The 18,383-nt window shown below is 46.2% G+C and overlaps 1 protein-coding gene across 1 annotated transcript in view; it reads right to left on the bottom strand.

Annotated features, from left to right (window-relative positions):
• LOC119449356 (TBC domain-containing protein kinase-like protein) overlaps positions 1-18,383 on the bottom strand; it is a 37,547-nt gene that overhangs the window by 17,078 nt on the left and 2,086 nt on the right. Inside the window, exons 7-13 of the mRNA XM_037712524.2 lie at positions 15,981-16,050; positions 15,857-15,912; positions 15,046-15,107; positions 14,843-14,979; positions 6,723-6,852; positions 6,097-6,196; positions 5,990-6,036 (exon numbers count right to left, since the gene is read on the bottom strand). Of these exons, the coding sequence (XP_037568452.1) occupies positions 5,990-6,036; positions 6,097-6,196; positions 6,723-6,852; positions 14,843-14,979; positions 15,046-15,107; positions 15,857-15,912; positions 15,981-16,050 (602 nt within the window). The remainder of the gene's footprint in view (positions 1-5,989; positions 6,037-6,096; positions 6,197-6,722; positions 6,853-14,842; positions 14,980-15,045; positions 15,108-15,856; positions 15,913-15,980; positions 16,051-18,383) is intronic.

Here is an 18,383-nt window from a genome sequence, read left to right on the forward strand (position 1 = left end):
GTGGTGCGTCTTACATGAGGCTTCATGTGTTTGTCGCGGCGGAAGGAAATGCCCAGACATTGCTGTTATAACAGCATCGTCGGTCGTGACACGCCGTCGCACACGTTTCCCAGAGACGAGAAGGTGCGTAAGCTTTGGATACCTGCCCATTAGAGAGCTTTAGCTTGTCCGGTAATCGGGTAAACGCAGGCGTTGGGGCAGAACCAAAAACGTGAGCGGCCTGTATGGTGCTGCCACCTGGTGGCACAGAGCTCAAACAGACAAAAACAGCTAATATTGCCGTAACCAAGTGTATTCTACTTCGCTGCTGGTGTAAATCTTCGGCAACAACACGATTACGCCACTGCCGAAAATTTACACCAGGAAATGACCAATAATTCTTGCATAAGTGTCTGGTACAGAGCAAAATCTTCGCGCTACGGTTCGCGAAAACCTGACTGGCACTTCCACGGCCGCCTGCTCTTCGTCGCTTGACGCGGAAGGCTCGTAACCATAAGTGGTAATATTTCTTGCCAAGTTGGAATGGTCCTCATCTTCAGACGTGTACTCATCGCTGGTACACGCACCAGAACTCAAATCCATGCTCGCGGCCAGCCGGTTGGCTATCCGATGGGGGTGTCGTGACGTCACGCCTTCCAACTCCCGCGGGTCGCGCTCACAAAAACGCCAAAAATAAAGCCATCGGCTCAAAAATGAGCTAAGTGACTACTTCTTTTCGGTGTAATCACACACTGAGGATTCAGTTTCAGCACTAAAACTTTCAAATTTTGTGTCCGTATCCCTTTAACAGTGGACCGCTCTGTACATACACCCTCGCAGCTTCGGAGTGAAATGCACATGCACCAAGTGTGAAGGAGCAAGAGGAAAGGGAACGTCTGGTTCTTTCGCAGCGTGGGTGTGACGTAGCGCAGCCTCCGGAGAGTGTGCACACGCCAAGTGTGAGGGAGCAAGGGGAGAAGGAACGTTTGGCGCGCAATTGGTGACGTCGTTCCTCACTCGCAACGGTATGTGCGCGAGTCATTCTCTCTCCGACATCGCAATGGTACAGCCACGTGTTGTGTGTTCTCCCGAGGAGCAATTTGGTATGAAGAACAGTGCCGCAAACAGCGCCGAGAGTCCGCCCGCCGCCGCCAATGCCAAACGTGTCCGTGTCTTCGTTGCTCAGCGTAAAGTGAGACATAATTGCGTAACACAGTTCAGAAACACTTTAATATACCAGTGTGATAAACCCTAAAATAAACACCGCAGCTGCCCCTTTTCAGCTTCGCTAGTCAACCATCTATCTCCATGGGGTGTAAGGGCCGAACATTTTTTTAAGCGAATCTTTATAGGTTTACAAGTGTCGGCTGGTGGTGATGGTGGTATCGCACTGAAAAGTGGGCCGATGCTGGTGATAGTGCAGAAAAAATCCAAGCTCAATGGCACATACCCAGGTGCGCTCGGGGACCTGTAACGCGCCCTTGAACTACCCTTGTCACACGTGGGACCCAAAGAGACAAAATCATCCGCCCTTCCCCCGTCGAGAAAATGGGGGTAAGCAAAGCTGATCGTCCAATTTTAGCGTGAGGGCTTCCGAAGCCCAGGCGAAACGTCAGCGAAGAGTCGCGGACCCCGAGTTGCGGGAGCGCGAGGTTGAGGCCAAACGTCAGCGAAGAGCCACCAACCCTGTGTTTAGGGCAAAGGAAACGAACACCTGCGACATGCGTCGTCTTGCCACAAGCTTCGCTTACCCCCATTTTCTGGACAGGGGAAGGGCTGGTGATTTTCTTTATCCAACATTTTTGTATGCATATCCTTAATCTTTTTTTCCCCTTCAAAATCTACCTTGTACCGCTACCTCTAAATGCAAGAGATCCGGTCGCATCAATTTCTTCACTGCTTTTTTTTCCACCAGTACTCTAAACGTCTCTTGCTTATCTCGGCTGCTGACCAGTTGACAGTTCCGTCCACTTAAAACCCAAGCACTTCTGGAAGGTGTACGTTACCTATGGTTCTCACTGGGTGAATCCCTTCGCATTCCATTAGGATGTGCCGAGTGGTCTCCGAATTTTATCTGCAGCATCCACATGCCTAATCTAGTTCCGACTATTTTCTCCGGTATGTTTTTGTCCTTAGGCAACCGGCTCGAGCCTCAAATAGCAAGGCGGTGTGTTATCGTACAGATTTTCCCTTCTAATTTCTGTCTTCTCCAATTAACATCCAATTAACTATCTGTTTCTCTCACTTTTTTCTGATGACACCAAGATGTCTATTTACAGTTTCAATTACCCTGTACTTAGTTGCCAACTTTCTTGACCTCTTCCTCCATTCTGTGTCCACGCTTTTCAAGTACAGATACTTGTGCACTTTAGCCACCCATTTGTTTTCATTCATGTTCCTGAGTCTACGACTCAGCTGTGCTAACCTGTGTTGGGAAACGTCCTTCTCCTGTAAGTTTGTAGAAACCGATCACTGGCTTCGCTACAGGTGTTGCACTAGCCGTATAAGAGACGGGTTTATCGTGAGCAGAAATGGTGAATTTCAGTAAATAAGAAAGGCTACTATCATCATCATCATTGACAAAGGCTGACCCCCCCGGAAAAAACCTCAATCCGCCCCTGTTTCTCCTTCAATAAAAAGTGGTTCAGGGCCCTTTTAAAAACACTGCCAAGCTTGCTACTCAGTCAAATTTGTAGCTTGGAAACCATGTTTTTAGGCACTTAGCCAGACTAGTAGCAGACACAGTTTTCCACCTAGCAGCTGGTGTTGTCCAGATGCATAAAGAGGCAGCACAACGTGGGTACCTGAGCTGATAGTGTCGAGGAGCCATAAGCACCAGCAGGGGCCCCATTACAGTGCCCCCTTCTTACTTTTTATAAGCTTTATTGCACGACAAATATGCTTCACTGCATAACATGTCTGTACTGTGGTGAAGCTGACTTAAAAACCGATAACTGCAATTTTGGGGATTCGAATATTTTGAATAGTAAAGGTGCCTTTTGAATTGAATGGAATACTAACCAATTCGAATGTTCGCAAACTACAAAGTTTATATACTTTATCCATTGTTGAGCCTGCCCTTGAAAACAGCGTTTTCTTTTTTTATTGTGTGGAGGAGGGGGGACATTTTCATATTACAAGTAACAATATTTTACTTTAAGTAAATGTTATGACGTCCGACAATTTGCTGGTGCAGAGCTAAAAAAAAAAATGCATACCTATATAATGAATACATGATATCAGACAAGTGACACTTGTTTCCTCACAAGTAAGACCTGTAACATGCTCATGTTGATCAAATTATATTCTTACGTTGCGGAAGCCACATATACAGGTGTATTTAAAATATTTACAAAAGAGAAAATGATACATAAACAAGATGGCTGGCAAGACCGATTCTACATCTACACATCAAATCGTCTTCTTCTGACTGGGGCCACTCTTGGTTGCGTCATAACATAACCCTCGCCTGCAAAGGCCACGTCTCGGCGCTAACTATAAGGGAGGTGAACTCGCTGCAAAGTAAGCTTTCAGCCGGGACACATGCACAGCGTCAGTGGGGACACGCGAGTCCAGAGGACCGATCTTGTAGTTCACATCGCCAAGCTGACACAATATCATGTATGGCCCTGTGTGGCGCGGCAGTAGCTTTTCAGACAAGCCAACGTGGCGACATGGTGTCCATAGGAGGACAATGGAGCCAGGAGGAAATCGAACGTCCTGATGTCGGTTGTCGTACCGGATCTTCTGTGCGGCCTGAGACTCAGTGAGCCGGGAGCCGGCAATCTGGGGTGCCGTGTGTGCCTGGGCGAAGACATCTTGAGCAGATTCAATGAGAGTGTTCATCAAGGAAGGAAGCAGTTTGTCGAAGGGCAGAGTAGGGCGGCGGCCTAACAGAAGGTAAAATGGTGAAAAGCCAGCAGTCTCGTGAAGGGACAAAATATAGGCAAACGTCATGGAGGGTAACATGCCATTCCAATCACTGTGGTAGTCTATAACAGAAAGTGTCAACAGAAAGTGTCAACAGAAAGTGTCACAGGAGTGCGGCTAGTTTTTGACATGCCCTCATGTTAACATTCTAACCACAGGTTCGTTCAGTACAAAGAGAAAGTTTATAAAGGTTGCCAGAGTTGCTTGAATACTAAAAAGCAATGAATTTTATTCTCATAATTCACATTGTTTCTACAATCTGTGATATAGCAGGGAGGTAGTTGAGGAATTTCAAGACGTCAACATCCGCCTAAGTTTGACATGGCTCACTTTACAACATCTCACGGTGAAAGTGACCAATTTGCTATTTAGGAAGGCACGAGTCTACTAATTTAGCCCTATCATAACTTTTCATGTCCTTTTAAGGTATTTCAATATTCATATTGACAAGCTACTAGTACAGTTAAACCTGCTTATAACGAACTTCCATATACCGAATTCCTGGATATAACGAAGTTTTTCTATTCCCCACCTTTATTCCATAGAAGCACATGTATTTGAGATCTCTACGTAACGAAGTGGCAGCGGGAGACCCCCTCGAAATAACGAATTTTCCCCCGCCGACAACCTAGAGATTTCGCCCCAAATTTTGTCATTATTGCGCGAGCAGCAACCGGAAGCACCTTCTCTGCCGCGACTGGAATGCGAAGCGGTGGCATCGCGCTTGGCGCGCTCGAATTCACTGCGACTGTGAGGCGAGAGCGAGCGCATGTGTGCGTGCGTGCACGAGGCGGGCCTGCATCCCTCGACCCGGCAATCTTGCCGCCGCGGGCGTGACCTTTCCCCCTCCCTTCATTTAAACCTGATCCCGCCGCTTGCTGCAGCTGACCTAGCCCGCCAAGCCGGCACTCTCCTTTTCCAGTTGATGTCGCCGACAAAAAAAAAAAAAAAAGAACACTTTTTTCTTCAATGCGCTCGCAGCGCCACTCTCTGGTTGCTGTGTAAGTCTCTGCGCTTCACTTCACTTACCTGACACTAGGTGACACTATAGGGCCGTTTATAAAGTTTATAGTCCGACGTAACGCATGCACGCTTCCGTCACGTTGGCGAAAACGACCCCCTCTATAGTCGAGCGCACCGGCGCAGCCAACGTAACCGGCGGCTTCTGACGTGCCCCGACAGGCCCGGCGCCGAATTGGCTCCTGACCCATTCGTGCATTGGTCGCGCAAACTGCACCGACCCACAATGGCATTTCGTGCTATGAAATAAAGGCGCCCATGCTTCTTCGCCGACGATCACAGACAGCCGTTCAAAGCGGCGCGCAGGCTTGGGATCGTTCTGTGCATGCTCTGAAGATAACAGCCGACGGCACGCGCGTCAGAGTATAGAAGAGATGGCGTTTCGGCTGGCCCAGCGCAACCGGCGTAGCGCGACTGGCTGCAAACAACGCTGGCCCACGCGCCAATAACGTCAGACTATAAACGGGCATTACACGATTCTACGACGCCATCGGTAAGTGGTAAGAATCGAGTAAATATGGTTAGCGTTTCTTTTTGGAATTTTCGTCCCGAACCTGCATATAACAAAATCCTCTTTATAAGAAGTTTTTCGGGAATTTGTCAATTTCGTTCTATCCAGGTTTAAGTGTATTTGGTTCCTGGCAGCTGATAAAGCCAAGGTAGACAATAAACAATGGAAAAACAGTTGTCATCCACCCAACTGTAGCATGAAGGAAGCTCACACAGGATTCTCAGAAAGAAAGCTTGGCATCCTGGTCTGAGGATCAAAGCCAGGACCTTTCTGGGGCCGTTGTCCGACCATCTGAGCTAACCAGCAGAGTGCAGCGCAAGGACGAATTAATCGACAGCTCGAAGCACTGAATATGGCCAAGTCAGTTCTGTGGAAGGCCGCAAGGTTCTGTGGAAGGCCGGAAGGTAAAGGCAAAAAACTTATCCACCTGAATCCAGCACAAACCTTTGTGCTACAGTTTTTCCCTTTCATGGACCTTCCTCCATGTTGCGGCCTTCCATTGAACTGATTTGCCGCAATGAAAAATACAGCGCCTGTAGGCAGACTTACTCTTCTATTAGAGGATAGTAAAGATTTGGATCCATTCCTTTCAGTCTCTGCAATGGACATAACAGTGGGCAATGCTCCATGCACACAGATTACTGGAATGCAGGTACCTGGCAAAGCTGCTCCGTAGGTAGAAGCACAACTGTGTCATCATAAAAGAACACAGTGTCCTTTTTCTGCCCAAGCTCCTCACCCTCTAAAAGTACAATGCTGAAAGTAAAAAAAAAAAAAGTTTTTTTTCTTGCGAAGACAAGGTAAAAAGGCAGCATAGAAACTTACGACTGACATTTCTTAGACTTGTGCCAGACAGGTGTTAAGGGAATAGTGGGGGCATTGTCTCCATGCCATTCTTTCATTTGGCGCACTATAGTGTGAGGCAACATGTGCTAGTGGCGTAACAGTCTCCCTGCAGTCTTCGTTTCTCTCATCATCCGCCCACTTGCACTCATTTTGTGAATAGGTTTGGTTATTGACTATGAGCTAATAGGGCTCCAAGTGTTGTTGCAAAGAGAGAACCCGAGAGCCCTGCCAGTAGGGTGCACTGCCTCTACAGATAATCTAGCCAGATAGTGTCGTTGCAAAGAAGCTCGTCTGCTAAGCACTCGCAACATCCCCGTGTGTGCAGTACATACACCGCATAGACACTTTACATGACTACCAGCTCCTCAAAACATTACATTTTCCAAATCTAGGACCTACTTGTGTCACAAAGAGTGTATTAAAAGAGTGTAGTTACCATGGCAACGTACAGATAGGAGGCTTCGCACGCAGACAACCTTGTCTGCGAAGTTCTGCTTCAGCGTCACCACCAGCTAAGCGCCACAAAGAGTACAGCTCTTGTAAAGGGCGCTCCTCCAATGGGCTTCCTGAAATTATAAACAGCCTGCCAGTGAACAGCACTCATCATCAAATGAATGAAATGCAACTGCGGTTGCTACATTCCTGCACACAACGACGGACCGGTTAAAACACACGCAAAAAAAAAAAAAATAACTTACACAGAGACATTGTGTACACTTGAAAAGTATTATGTTTGCAATTGCAAATACTTGGAGTGGGTCAGCTAGTTACACAACAGGACCCTAATAGAATCCCTAAAGAGAACACGATAGGTTTACAGCAGCCAGCATCTAGTGTGAAAGAACATGGATGATTATCTATGAGCAGGAAAATGTGAGCAAGTAGATGTACACCACGCACTCGGAACCAGAGAGGAATGAGGTTGGCAGGATTCCATGCGACTTGCTCAGTGGCACTGATCCATAGACAGTCCAGATACACAGACCTTGCTCCTAAACTGTCACAGCTTGACACACAGGTTTTTCATGCAAGGAAAATGGCCACCTATGCAGGGCTTTCCACAACATGAAAGTAAAACACTGCAGAGCATGAAGAGTCCTCAAGTGTTGTAAGGTAAGCCTTTTTCAAGAACTGCTTAGTTTTGCTATGGTTTGCCACTTCTGTTGATGATTTATGGATTTTGTTGGCACAAGGACCAAATATGGCCAAAGAGCACCACGCAAAAGGCGATGAGTTAACAATGGAAAAAATGAGTTGTGAATGGTAGATGCAACATGGCTGCAAAGAGGCCTAAAAAGTAACCACTGCAAAGTTAATAAAATGTAGAAGTATTAAAATAAAGACAATGACCATACATGTATCCTATGATTATTGAAGTGCCAATACAAAGGGATAATGTAGTAAACATGTGGCTAAGAGTAAACATGTGTACTTGTTTCCAGGTGCAAACAGCCGAATTCTGAAAAGGATGGACCAACTGCAGCATAAGAAACGCTGGCACGCGGCTTTGATACATCAATGTAGAATTCTGAGCATGAGCACTTTGACTAAAGTTCTAGGAAGTGCATTTGTATGTGCATCTGTGGGGCGTTCTTTGTAACTTCTACAAAAGACATGTCACAATCTATGAGCTGCTACTGCCGTGGTGGTAACAGCTCGACTGGAGAAATTAGGGGATTTTCAATAAGTGGGCGAGCTATTGCTTTACTGAGATTCCTCACACGTAGTGAATAGGGTGCTCTCACTGCTGGAGGATTCTGGAAAAGTGTGGCACGTCCTATCATTAACGGTTTTGTTACAAGGGTGTTCACGGTTGGAGTGTGCTTTCAGAAAATATACATGAAAGTGAAATATGACCTTTGAAGATGGAGTGACCACTCATACAATTCTACAAAGAGATTCTGCACAGGGCTGGCTAGTCCCGAAAGCACCTGGCCAGGTGGATGCCTAAATGATGAACAGGATCAAGAATTCTTAGGGCACTCGGTGTAGCAAACTGATACACCACATCCCCGTAGTCTAAACACGATCATACAAGAATTTCATACAAGCATTTTGTAGAGATTCATTAAGCATTTTCTGTCACTGCCCCAATTTGCGTGCGAGAGAATTTTCAGTATGTTCATTTTTTTAAGGCACTCGACATTGAGGTATTTAATGCCGGCGATGAAGCTTAAGTCTGAATCAAGTATGATGGCCAAAATCTTATGTTCTTTGTTCACGGGAATGTGCTGTCCTTGCAGTTCGATAGTGGGGCCAGGGAGCAACCCTCTCTTTCTTGAAAAAAAAAAGGACACAGGAGCTTTTACGTGGATTGAGTTTGAACCAATTTCATCTGCCCATTTGAATACTTTTTTCAGCCCAAGCTGAAGTTGCCTCTCGCAGACTGCAAGGCTACAGATTTTAACGCGATAGCGTTTAGGGCCCCGTGTCGCAGAAAATCCGGCGTCGGCATTGGCGCCCGCGGCCGAGAAAATTATCCCCAACGTTTAGGTATGCCACACCATTCTATCATTAATGTTGCTCATACCTTGTCTTTCATTCTTGGCAAAGCTATTCCTGAAATTTAGAGAATGACAATCCACAAATAAATGTCATGAAACAAAACACCCATAGCGCATGCCTTTATGTTAAATCTTCTCAGACTGAAATATTAAAAGTGCGAAACAAATAAGGAAACCTGAAAATGATGTAATTTCTTTGGCGCGGTTGTGCACTACCTCCGGGATCGGCCCACGCAAGAGGCCGCGTTTCCACCAGAAAGCTCGCCTACGTGCATAGCGTTCGCCGCCAGTGTTTGCCAGTAACCATTACGGTTGCATAAGCTACAGTCGTCGGGAACCATGAGTAGCAGCCAGGGATCTTTGAATGCTATCACGTTCCACTCTTAAAAGCGAAGCTTAAGCGTCCTCCCAATTTTTTAAAACCTCTCTGTACATCATCTACATAAACAGAATAAAAAAAGGACTGAAGGAACCGAGGAACGGAGCGTGTTCATTTTCACAATAAAAAGCATACAGCTGAGCACGTCTACCTGGGGTATCCCAGTTTCCTGCATAAATAGATGATAGAATGTGTTGCCCAACTTTAAACGGAAAGTTCGTTTGGATAAGTAACTAATAGTTAGTATGTTCCCTCAAATAACCATTCATGACAGGTCTCGGAGAATTCCATAGTGCCATGTGGTCATAGGCCTTTTCCATGTCAATACAGATAAAAAGAACTGTCCATGAGCAAAAGCATCACAAATATTAGCCTCGACACACACGAGGCAGTTGGTTGTTGACTGGCCTTCTCTAAATCCGCAATGGTATGATACGATCAAGCATTTTGCTTGATTCAAGGTAATGTAGAAGGTGACAATTTATCACTTTTACAAACAACTTGCAGAGGCAACTTGTTAATGCTATCAGGGGATAGCTTTTTATAGAGGTGGTTACCCTGTTTCAAAACAGAGATGACAATGGCTTCTTTCCATGAGGATGGAAGATGCCCAGCTGCCCAGATAGTATTAAAGAGGGTGATTTGTGTGTCTCTGAGAAGGTGTTTAGTCATGTTGTACATAACTATGTCAGGACCCAGAGGAGAGCTCCGACATGCGTTTAAGGAAGCCTTCAGCTCAGAAACGCTGAAAGGCCGATTAAAAGGTTCGTTTCGGCTACATTGATGGTCAAGTGGGTTCCATTCCTCCGTTTCTTTGTATTTCAGAAGACACTCTGAATAATGGATAGAGCTAGAAATGCACTCAAAGTGCTCACCAAGAGTGTCGGCCTGGTATTTCAGATCATTTCCTTGCTCATTTACCAAGGGCAACAGATGGATTTGCTGCCCCTTAAGCCTTCTCAGGCAATTACATACTTCTGTGACCTGTTTGTACAAATTTATGCCGGAGAGAAACCTCTCCCAGCTTGCCCTCCTTGCTTGCCATCGTGTTTACGCTTTCCCTGCAATTTGATGATTGAATTCGACAAGATTCTCTGCATTTGGGTATCGACGGAGTATGCCCCATGCTTTATTTTGTTTCTTTCCCTCCTGCTCGCAGTTATCATTCCACCAAGGGACTCGTCTTTTGCATGAGTTATGGTTTGTTTGTTGAATGCATTTTTCTGCTGTGTCTACTATAAAAGCGGTAAAACAAGCTACTGCGTCGCCTATACTAAATTTACTGATACAATCTCCTGATAAATAGCTTGATTCTTTAAAATGATTTCAGTTGGCCAAGGCTAGTTTCCACCAAGGAAATGTCGAGGGCATTCGTGTTGCTGCTTTAGATTTAGTGCAATTGGGAAGTGGTCACTTCTAAATGAATTTTTGAATACACTTCATTCTAGTTCAGAAAAAAGCATGGAAGATCTAAGCGCTAAATCGGAATTATGTTCAAGATTGTGTAATAAGTGGGCGTTTATTAAATCTGGACACACTAGAGCTCACGTGAACGTTTTCGATCAATCGGCCTTTCAAGTCACACTGGCAGTCTCCCCACAGGTTGTGAGCATTAAAGCCCCCGATGATAAGGTATGGATCAGGGAGTTGCTCAGTGAGGCCATAGAATTCCGTTTTGCTCAGATGATAGTTAGGAAGTATGTAAATTGAGCCCACGGCAACCAATTCATTGAACAGAATTGCTCGCACTGCAACTGCCTCAAGAGGAGAGGCGCCTGAAGGGGCAAGTGTGGGCAAGCAATAGTTTTGTCGACAACTATGGCAACACCGGCTGACAAGGCATTAGCGCCGTCACAGTCATTGCGAAAAACAGCATATTGCCGGAGAAAGTTTGTCTGTGCAAGTTTTAAATGAGTCTCTTGACCAAAAAACAATTTTGGATTATATTTATGTTCCTTCACACTGTTGAGGTTATGGAGAAGTCCACCGACATTCCATTGTAATATTTGCATCTCCATAATGAGAAATGCGTGTTTAAGAGAGAAAAAGTGATTTAGCTTACAGGGCCCTGTAATGCAGGGCGTGTCTTTTTTGCAGTGGCCCAGAGACTCGCACGCTTCCTTTGGCGCTGGCTGCACTGTCTGAATAGGATCCAAGTAATGTCCAGTGCTTCTTGTGAGGCACTGAATGCCCACTTATGGGAGTATTGCGTTCGCCATGAAGGCCTCGACACAAGAGCCTTGGAGCCTACCAACCCAGAGGTCAAAGAGGGGCTCTTCACCGTCTTCAGGGACGGTGAAGCAGCGCTGGCTGCTGTCGCCAAGGGGGCTGGTGCCATAGCCGCAGCCACATCTTTGTGGGCCGGGCAGATGCGAAGTCTGCTGCGGCATTGCCGCCTTACACGCTGCATCAGTATACCCTGCGGTATGAAGAAATGAAATACATTTCCGCACTTCTTGAAACAAAATGCTTTCTTGGAGTTTCAGTGTAATTATATCTTTTTCTTTTTTCCATGTAGGACGATCAGGAAATGCTGCATGACCACCGTTTACAGTTTGCGCAGCGGCGCATGCCAGTGCAGTTGTCAGAAGCGTGTTCTTGTTCACCAGTTCGCACAAGTCAGCCGGCCTTGGCAGCTTTGCGAGCCATGGCCAAATCTTTGGCACTTGAAACATCTAGGTGAATTAGGGATGAATGGTCATACTCGTGTCTTTGTAGACCCTGTCTCAAGGGATTCTGGCAGAACACTGGTCCCAGATGTAAGAATCAGATGCTTTGTGGGAATCCCTGTCATCGTGCTTGATCGTTATCCTCTAGACCTTGACAACATTTTGGTCCTTCCACCCCTCTAGTAGCTCCTGCTCACTCAAGAGATCATCTGAAATCATACTTCTGGATGCATTCATTGATCGATGGCGGTAACGGTGTTTTGAATGCCACCAAATGTTATCAGTTTTGAGATCTTCTCCTGTTGAAGCTTGTCGCAAACTTCAAGTAAGAGGTCGCCACTAGCCATTTCAGTCACTTTATAACCTGGGCCTAGTGTGTCAGTGAGACATTTGGCCACAACAAATGGTGAAATGGTTCTGACAGTCTTTTTCTAAAATCACTAAAATCATCTACGTCTAGTGTTCGTTTATTGGCGTACAATTCCTACATTCGTCCGTTGTTGGAATATGCCGTAATTATTTGGGACCCATTCACTTTAACCAATATTAAAAAACTGGAATGTGTACAGCATAAGGTAGTAGTTAGGTTTGTTTTTAATTCATATGGCCGTGCGTCTGTTAGTGAGCTCGTAAGACGCAGTGGATTACCCCCGGTGACTGTGCGCAACCGTATCTGCCGATTAAAGTTCCTCTTTCAACTTGTAAACGGCCATTATAACATTAACACTTCCAAGTTTTTCACTTACTCATCAGGCTATAACACAAGACGAAGGCACGCTTTATCAATAACTCCCTTGAACGCACGGAATAACGTTTTCAAATATTCTTTTTTTCCTAGGACAATAACAGACTGGAATAATCTTAATTCTGAGATTGTTACGCAGAATTCCTTATCAATGTTTGAAAAATGCTTGCAAATATTATGAATTTATGTGAGTTATTTGCTTGTATATTCACTTGTATGTTTTTTTTTTTTTGTATTCTTCACCAGTGTTTGAAAAATGCCTCCATATTTGAAGAATTTTGTATGTGTTTACATGCTTCCATATTTCAATGTACACCCACCCTGCTATGATCTGACTTCAGATCGCAGTATCTATAAATATAATATATATATATAATATTTGTGGATTTCAATACATATGACATGATAGTGGAGGGTTTTCTTTGCGCTGAACAAAAAAAGTTGAGTTTATTTGGTGTGTCTCCTTTTGGAAATGGGACAATTAGGTAGTTTGGGGAAGAAAGATGATGCTATAAAGCTTTATTTAATTTCGGCAGCAATGCCAGCTGCCCACCACCGAGCCCAACAAGGGGACATGACAGGAGTACCTGCAAGGGAAGTCCTGCCAACGCCAGCTATAGAGCATTACTATATAACCAAATACAGCATAACAAAGGCAGGTTAGCCACACAAGGTTAACCCTTGCCACCTAGAAAAAATTGAAGTAAACAGAATATAAAAGACAGGACAGTTAGAAGAGAGTAAAGAAAAAGAGCGTGGAGAGCAAGACAGGAAAAGGTAACTGCTGATTTTGCCCGGGAGGGTCAGTCCAGGGATGCCGTCTACGTGAGGCTGAGACCAAGGGGGTGGGTTGCCTCCGCCAATGTGCCAGGTCCAAACACTTAGCATCGACTCAATCTCCAGGATCCCCTTTTCCCCGGACACGGCTACACACAGAAGGGTCTAACCCCCATGTATTCAGGTCCGTGGTGTTCAACACACCAAACGCCTGCTGATACAGACGCCCTTGCAGGGTTTGCCACTTCTATGCAAGGTATTCATGTATTTTGTGCCTGGTCTGTGCAGCAACAGAAGTTCATAATATGAAAGAAGAAAACCACAAGACTTTACTTCTGAGATGTATTAACAATAGCTGAGGAGAACCCACATTTACTCTTACTATAAGCTAATTCACACAAGCACATGCACTACACAACGTTAAAATTTAGTCCCATATTATGATTCGTGGAGACTGCTGATTTAATTACATTCCCCATGACAAGTGCTTCAGGTTAATTGTTCGTATGCACACACAGAAAGCATTTCAAGTGTCAATCGTTCTAGTGCTTGAAACATCAAGTTGTAGTCTTCCACAAAGCATACGTGAAGTGGCACATTGCGTCTGCCTTTCCCGACAGTGCTTGTAACGCCAGTCTTCTATGAAGCATGCACAAAGTGACACATCTAACTGCCTCGTCACACACGTGCTCAGTTGCATAACGTACTCCCCCACCCACACACCTTTTTTCTGTCACTTCAGTGCACGGAGGAAGATTATTTAGGAGTATAAACTCCCGTCAGCAGCGCGGGCGGTCGCGTGCGACCAGATAACATCACATTAGTATGCATCGACGGGGGCGCATGCAGTGGCGGCACGTCATTCAAGCAGCAGCAGAAAAAAAAAAAAGCAGAAGCCCGGCTGGCTGCTCGGGCACGTTCTCTTCGGCGGTGCCCGTGTCTCCCGCTCAAAGCAGACCGACACGGGCATTCGGCGTTCGCTTCAGCGTGCACGCCGTAACATTGTTTTTGTGGGCCTTAAGTCAAACAGCAACTGTTCTTGAGGGTGTCTGTTTGAGGGTCGTAATACTAACAGCACTGATACGTGCAGTGTAGACTTGTTCGGAATTTGCTAGCCTAAGATGGGACGCAGGTGGGACGCATGAGTGCCCTCAGTAGAACTTGTGAGGCACGCGGCCGCGAACGGGAGCAACACACGTTACCGGCTACCTTGGCAACCAAGACGGCAATAATTTCTTTCTCGGCTGCCAGCATGATAGCGGCTCTGTGGGCTCGTGACATTTTCTGGTCGCCGCAACTGGCGGAGTTTCCACTCCTAAAGGTTTCTTGCTCCGTGTTTCAGTAGAACTTCTGTGGTGAAGTGTTTAGAATACCTGGCTCAAAAACAAATCGCTGCGTGTTCTAACACCTACCAGAGACAAGAAATTTGCTTCCGACGCCACATCACTCCAGCTGAGTGCTCTGTAGAATGTCTGTTCTTACCAAAGCAAGGTGTGCACTTGAAAGGAGCCAGTGACTCGCAGCGTAGAGGCACATGCTCCAAATGCATTGGCAATGAAGGCACCTCCTCCCCAGCCAGTGATACCAATGGATGCCGTAGCAGTTCTTGAGCCGACGGTCTGCACATTTAGTAAAGCAAGCTACTTAAGTGGTGATCCTCATCTATTAGCAGCCATAGATTTCACCTTTCTCTGGGTAGGATTTTCAGACATGATGAGATAAAGGACTTGAGGGAAGGCTCCAGCTCCTGTATAACAAAATCATCGATAGAATTCCTTTCATGTGAAGAATGAGGTAGCACCATGTACAAAAATAAAGAAATTCAGGGGGAGACGAATAATTTCACTGACTTCAAAAGTCAGTGAAGGTGAGATGCTGCTACATACAGCATGCAACTTTCACAAAATGTGTTGTGTTGCTCCTTGCATGTCCTGTACGTCTCGCCGTCTTCCTTGTTCTACGAACTCAGCCAATCTTTTCATTGTTTAATCACACAGAGTAAATGCGCATTATTGTGCCGCTATAGGAATGCAAATGCTCAAATCCTAATGTCCGACCGGCAAAGTTGTGCTCAACATCGAAAGACCTAATGTGCAGACACAAGTAGGTGTTAACACATGCTGCATATGCTACTGACTAGATTAAAGAAAAGATTTTCATCAGCTGCATCACTTCTCACTCCACACATGGAATTTCCAATACAAATGTTGAGGTTGAGCAGCGCTTATTTTACGAGTTCATTAGGTAAATTGAGCAGGTGGCGCATAGACACAACCATCACACATGCGGCGCAGTGGGAGATATGGAGGCAAATAACTCCTCTACAAAGAAACACTGCCATTCCCGGCTTATTTGTCGGCCACTGCAAGCCGATTCTTTTGTTGGGCGACATAAAAATACTCAGCACTTTTGGTAGGGTAATACAACATGCAATTAGAATGATACAATTTTTCTTGCATGCTTACTCGTGGCTCCATCAGAATAAGCTTAACATACCTCGAGTTTCCTACTGAGTGGGTCCGACTCCACCATAAGAAGCAGGGTGTCTCCATCTGTCAAGAACAAAAGTGTGCCATTATGTACTAGGCTGTAACGTATCCTGCTGCTACAAGCCAATTACCTTCCTTGATGCAGGTCAGCAGTTTCATAAAAATCTGCTCAAGGCTTGCTCCTTTCCAGACCTCCTGGCCCTGAAAAGTTCAATAAAGGTAATGTTTTCTGCATTAAGTTTACAGGTTTAACACAATGCATTCAGCTTGTCACTTGTGTTCACAAAAGGTCAAGGGGGGGGGGGGGGATCTGTAAGTGATTACTATGTGGACTGTCCATTTCAGCACGCACTGACTGGACAGAGCTTGAGAGCCGGTGATGTCGATGGGCGCCTGCCCTACCGTCTTTAAGCTCTATCCAATCAGTGCATGCTGAAATGAACTTTGGTGGAGACTAACAGAATACCCCGTCAGAATGTGCACAAAATTGAGTGGCTGGCAGGTGACGTAGGTACCCATTGATATAGAAAACTGCAGCAGAGATGGTCCTAATTCACATAATGCTCTCCCAGGCAACAGTGCAGAAATTCCTCTATTCATTCATTTTATGGCTTGCAAGTAAGGTAAACCAACAGCAAGTATTTCAAATCATTTATTTCACTGCATATAATAAAACCAAGCATTTATCCAACAAAAAATGAGACGCAGCTGCTTGAACTAAAAACCAGTTTCCTGATGCCATGTTGCTCTCAATGCAAGTAGCACTATTAGCTGAATATAAAGATCCTTCTGGACACACAAAATTACTCAGGTGTAAGTTTTGTGGTATAGCCAGTTTGAGTGTTTGCCAGTACACCCATACTATTAGGCAAACAATAAATATTGAATGATTTCAAATATCAATTACTTGAAAGTTACAGCACACAAGTACACAAGAAAGAAATGTTTAACTAACATGTGCCCTAACTTTACCATAATATTGTTACGAGGCATTGTGTATGAGCCTGTCATTAAAGGACCGCTGTGCTAGGCGAAGAGGAAGAAGACGGGACAAGCCTCGTGAGATGCTGTCAGCCATTCTCTGGTAGCCCAGCAGCCTGTATATATTGTCTCTCCAGTGTACTTGTGAATCCCCGTGACAATTTGGTGGAGGTGCGGGGTACCCGAAGAAGCGCTGTACAACGGAGCTCCGCAGTGGTCGTCGAGTCGGGGTCATCATTATGACAGACGAGACCACGACCAAGCCGCCTGCGCCGGCCAGTGCGATGCCTGCACCAGCGCCGATCACAACGTCAACGATCGTCGTTACGCAACCTAAAGACCCGGGAACGTTCTGCGGTACGGATGAAGTTGACGTCGACGATTGGATTGCCAATTATGAATGCATCGGTGAGGTCAATCGTTGGGACCCGACGATGATGCTGGCGAACGTGCTCTTTTACCTCAAAGGAACGGCAAAGGTGTGGTTCGATAACCATGAGGCAGAGATTGGAAGTTGGGACACCTTCAAAACAAAACTTAGTGCCTTGTTTGGGAAGCCCATGGGTCGAAAAGCGGCCACTACGCAAGAGCTATCCATCCGAGCTCAGACGTCCATGGAACCATATATATCCCCACATTCAGGACGTCTTGGCTCTTTGCCGTAAAGTGGACATGAACATGACGGAGTCGGACAAGGTTGGTCACGTACTAAAGGGAATCGCAGACGATGCGTTCAACCTATTACTGTGCCGCAATTGTGCGACCGTCGACGCAATTATTGAAGAATGCCGGCGTTTTGAGCAGGTCAAAAGTCGGCGTATTGCGAGGTCATTCGCTCGGCTACCGAACGCCGCCCTGACGCCATCATGCGAAGATGGACAGGCCTCCCGTCGGCAGTCGTCGCCACCATCGGAAATTACACGACTCGTTCGTCGGGAAATCGAAGCGATTGCTCCTGCTCTCCCCAACAATGGCCACGGCGATTTTCACTTGCCGGCCGTTTCCCTGGTCCAGTCTATTGTTCGGGAGGAACTTAGCAACTTGGGTTTCGCCGTCTGCACCGTTGCTCAGTCTCGGACAACTGACTTTCGCCCTAGGTCGCCGCCTCACCCGAGATCACCGCCCCAGGAACAACTGTTTTATACGCGCTCTCGTAATCCGGCTGAATGGTGGACGGCAGATGATCGGCCGATTTGCTTCCACTGCCGCCGTATCGGTCACGTCGTGGGCCATTGCATCAACCGTTGGGTGTCGCCGTTAACCCGGGATGACACTGCTAGCCGCACCAACAACTACCGCTGTTTTCAGCCCGCTCAGCCATACCAGCCATACAACACTGACAGCTACGACCGCTTCCAGCCTTTTGAGCCGTACAACGTCGATGCCACCCCTACGCCGCACAGCCTTTCCCCGTCGCCCCGAGGTCACCAGTCCCGTTCGCCGCCAGCGCGTCGGCCGTCGTCTCCTTCGCCTCTACGACGACGTGCGACATCGCCGCTCAACCTTAACAGGGAAACTAAGGGATGCAGCTCTTAGAGGTGACGCTGCATCTT

The sequence above is a fragment of the Dermacentor silvarum genome, chromosome 4, assembly GCF_013339745.2.
Source record: "Dermacentor silvarum isolate Dsil-2018 chromosome 4, BIME_Dsil_1.4, whole genome shotgun sequence".
In the NCBI taxonomy this organism is placed as follows: Eukaryota; Metazoa; Arthropoda; class Arachnida; order Ixodida; family Ixodidae; genus Dermacentor; species Dermacentor silvarum.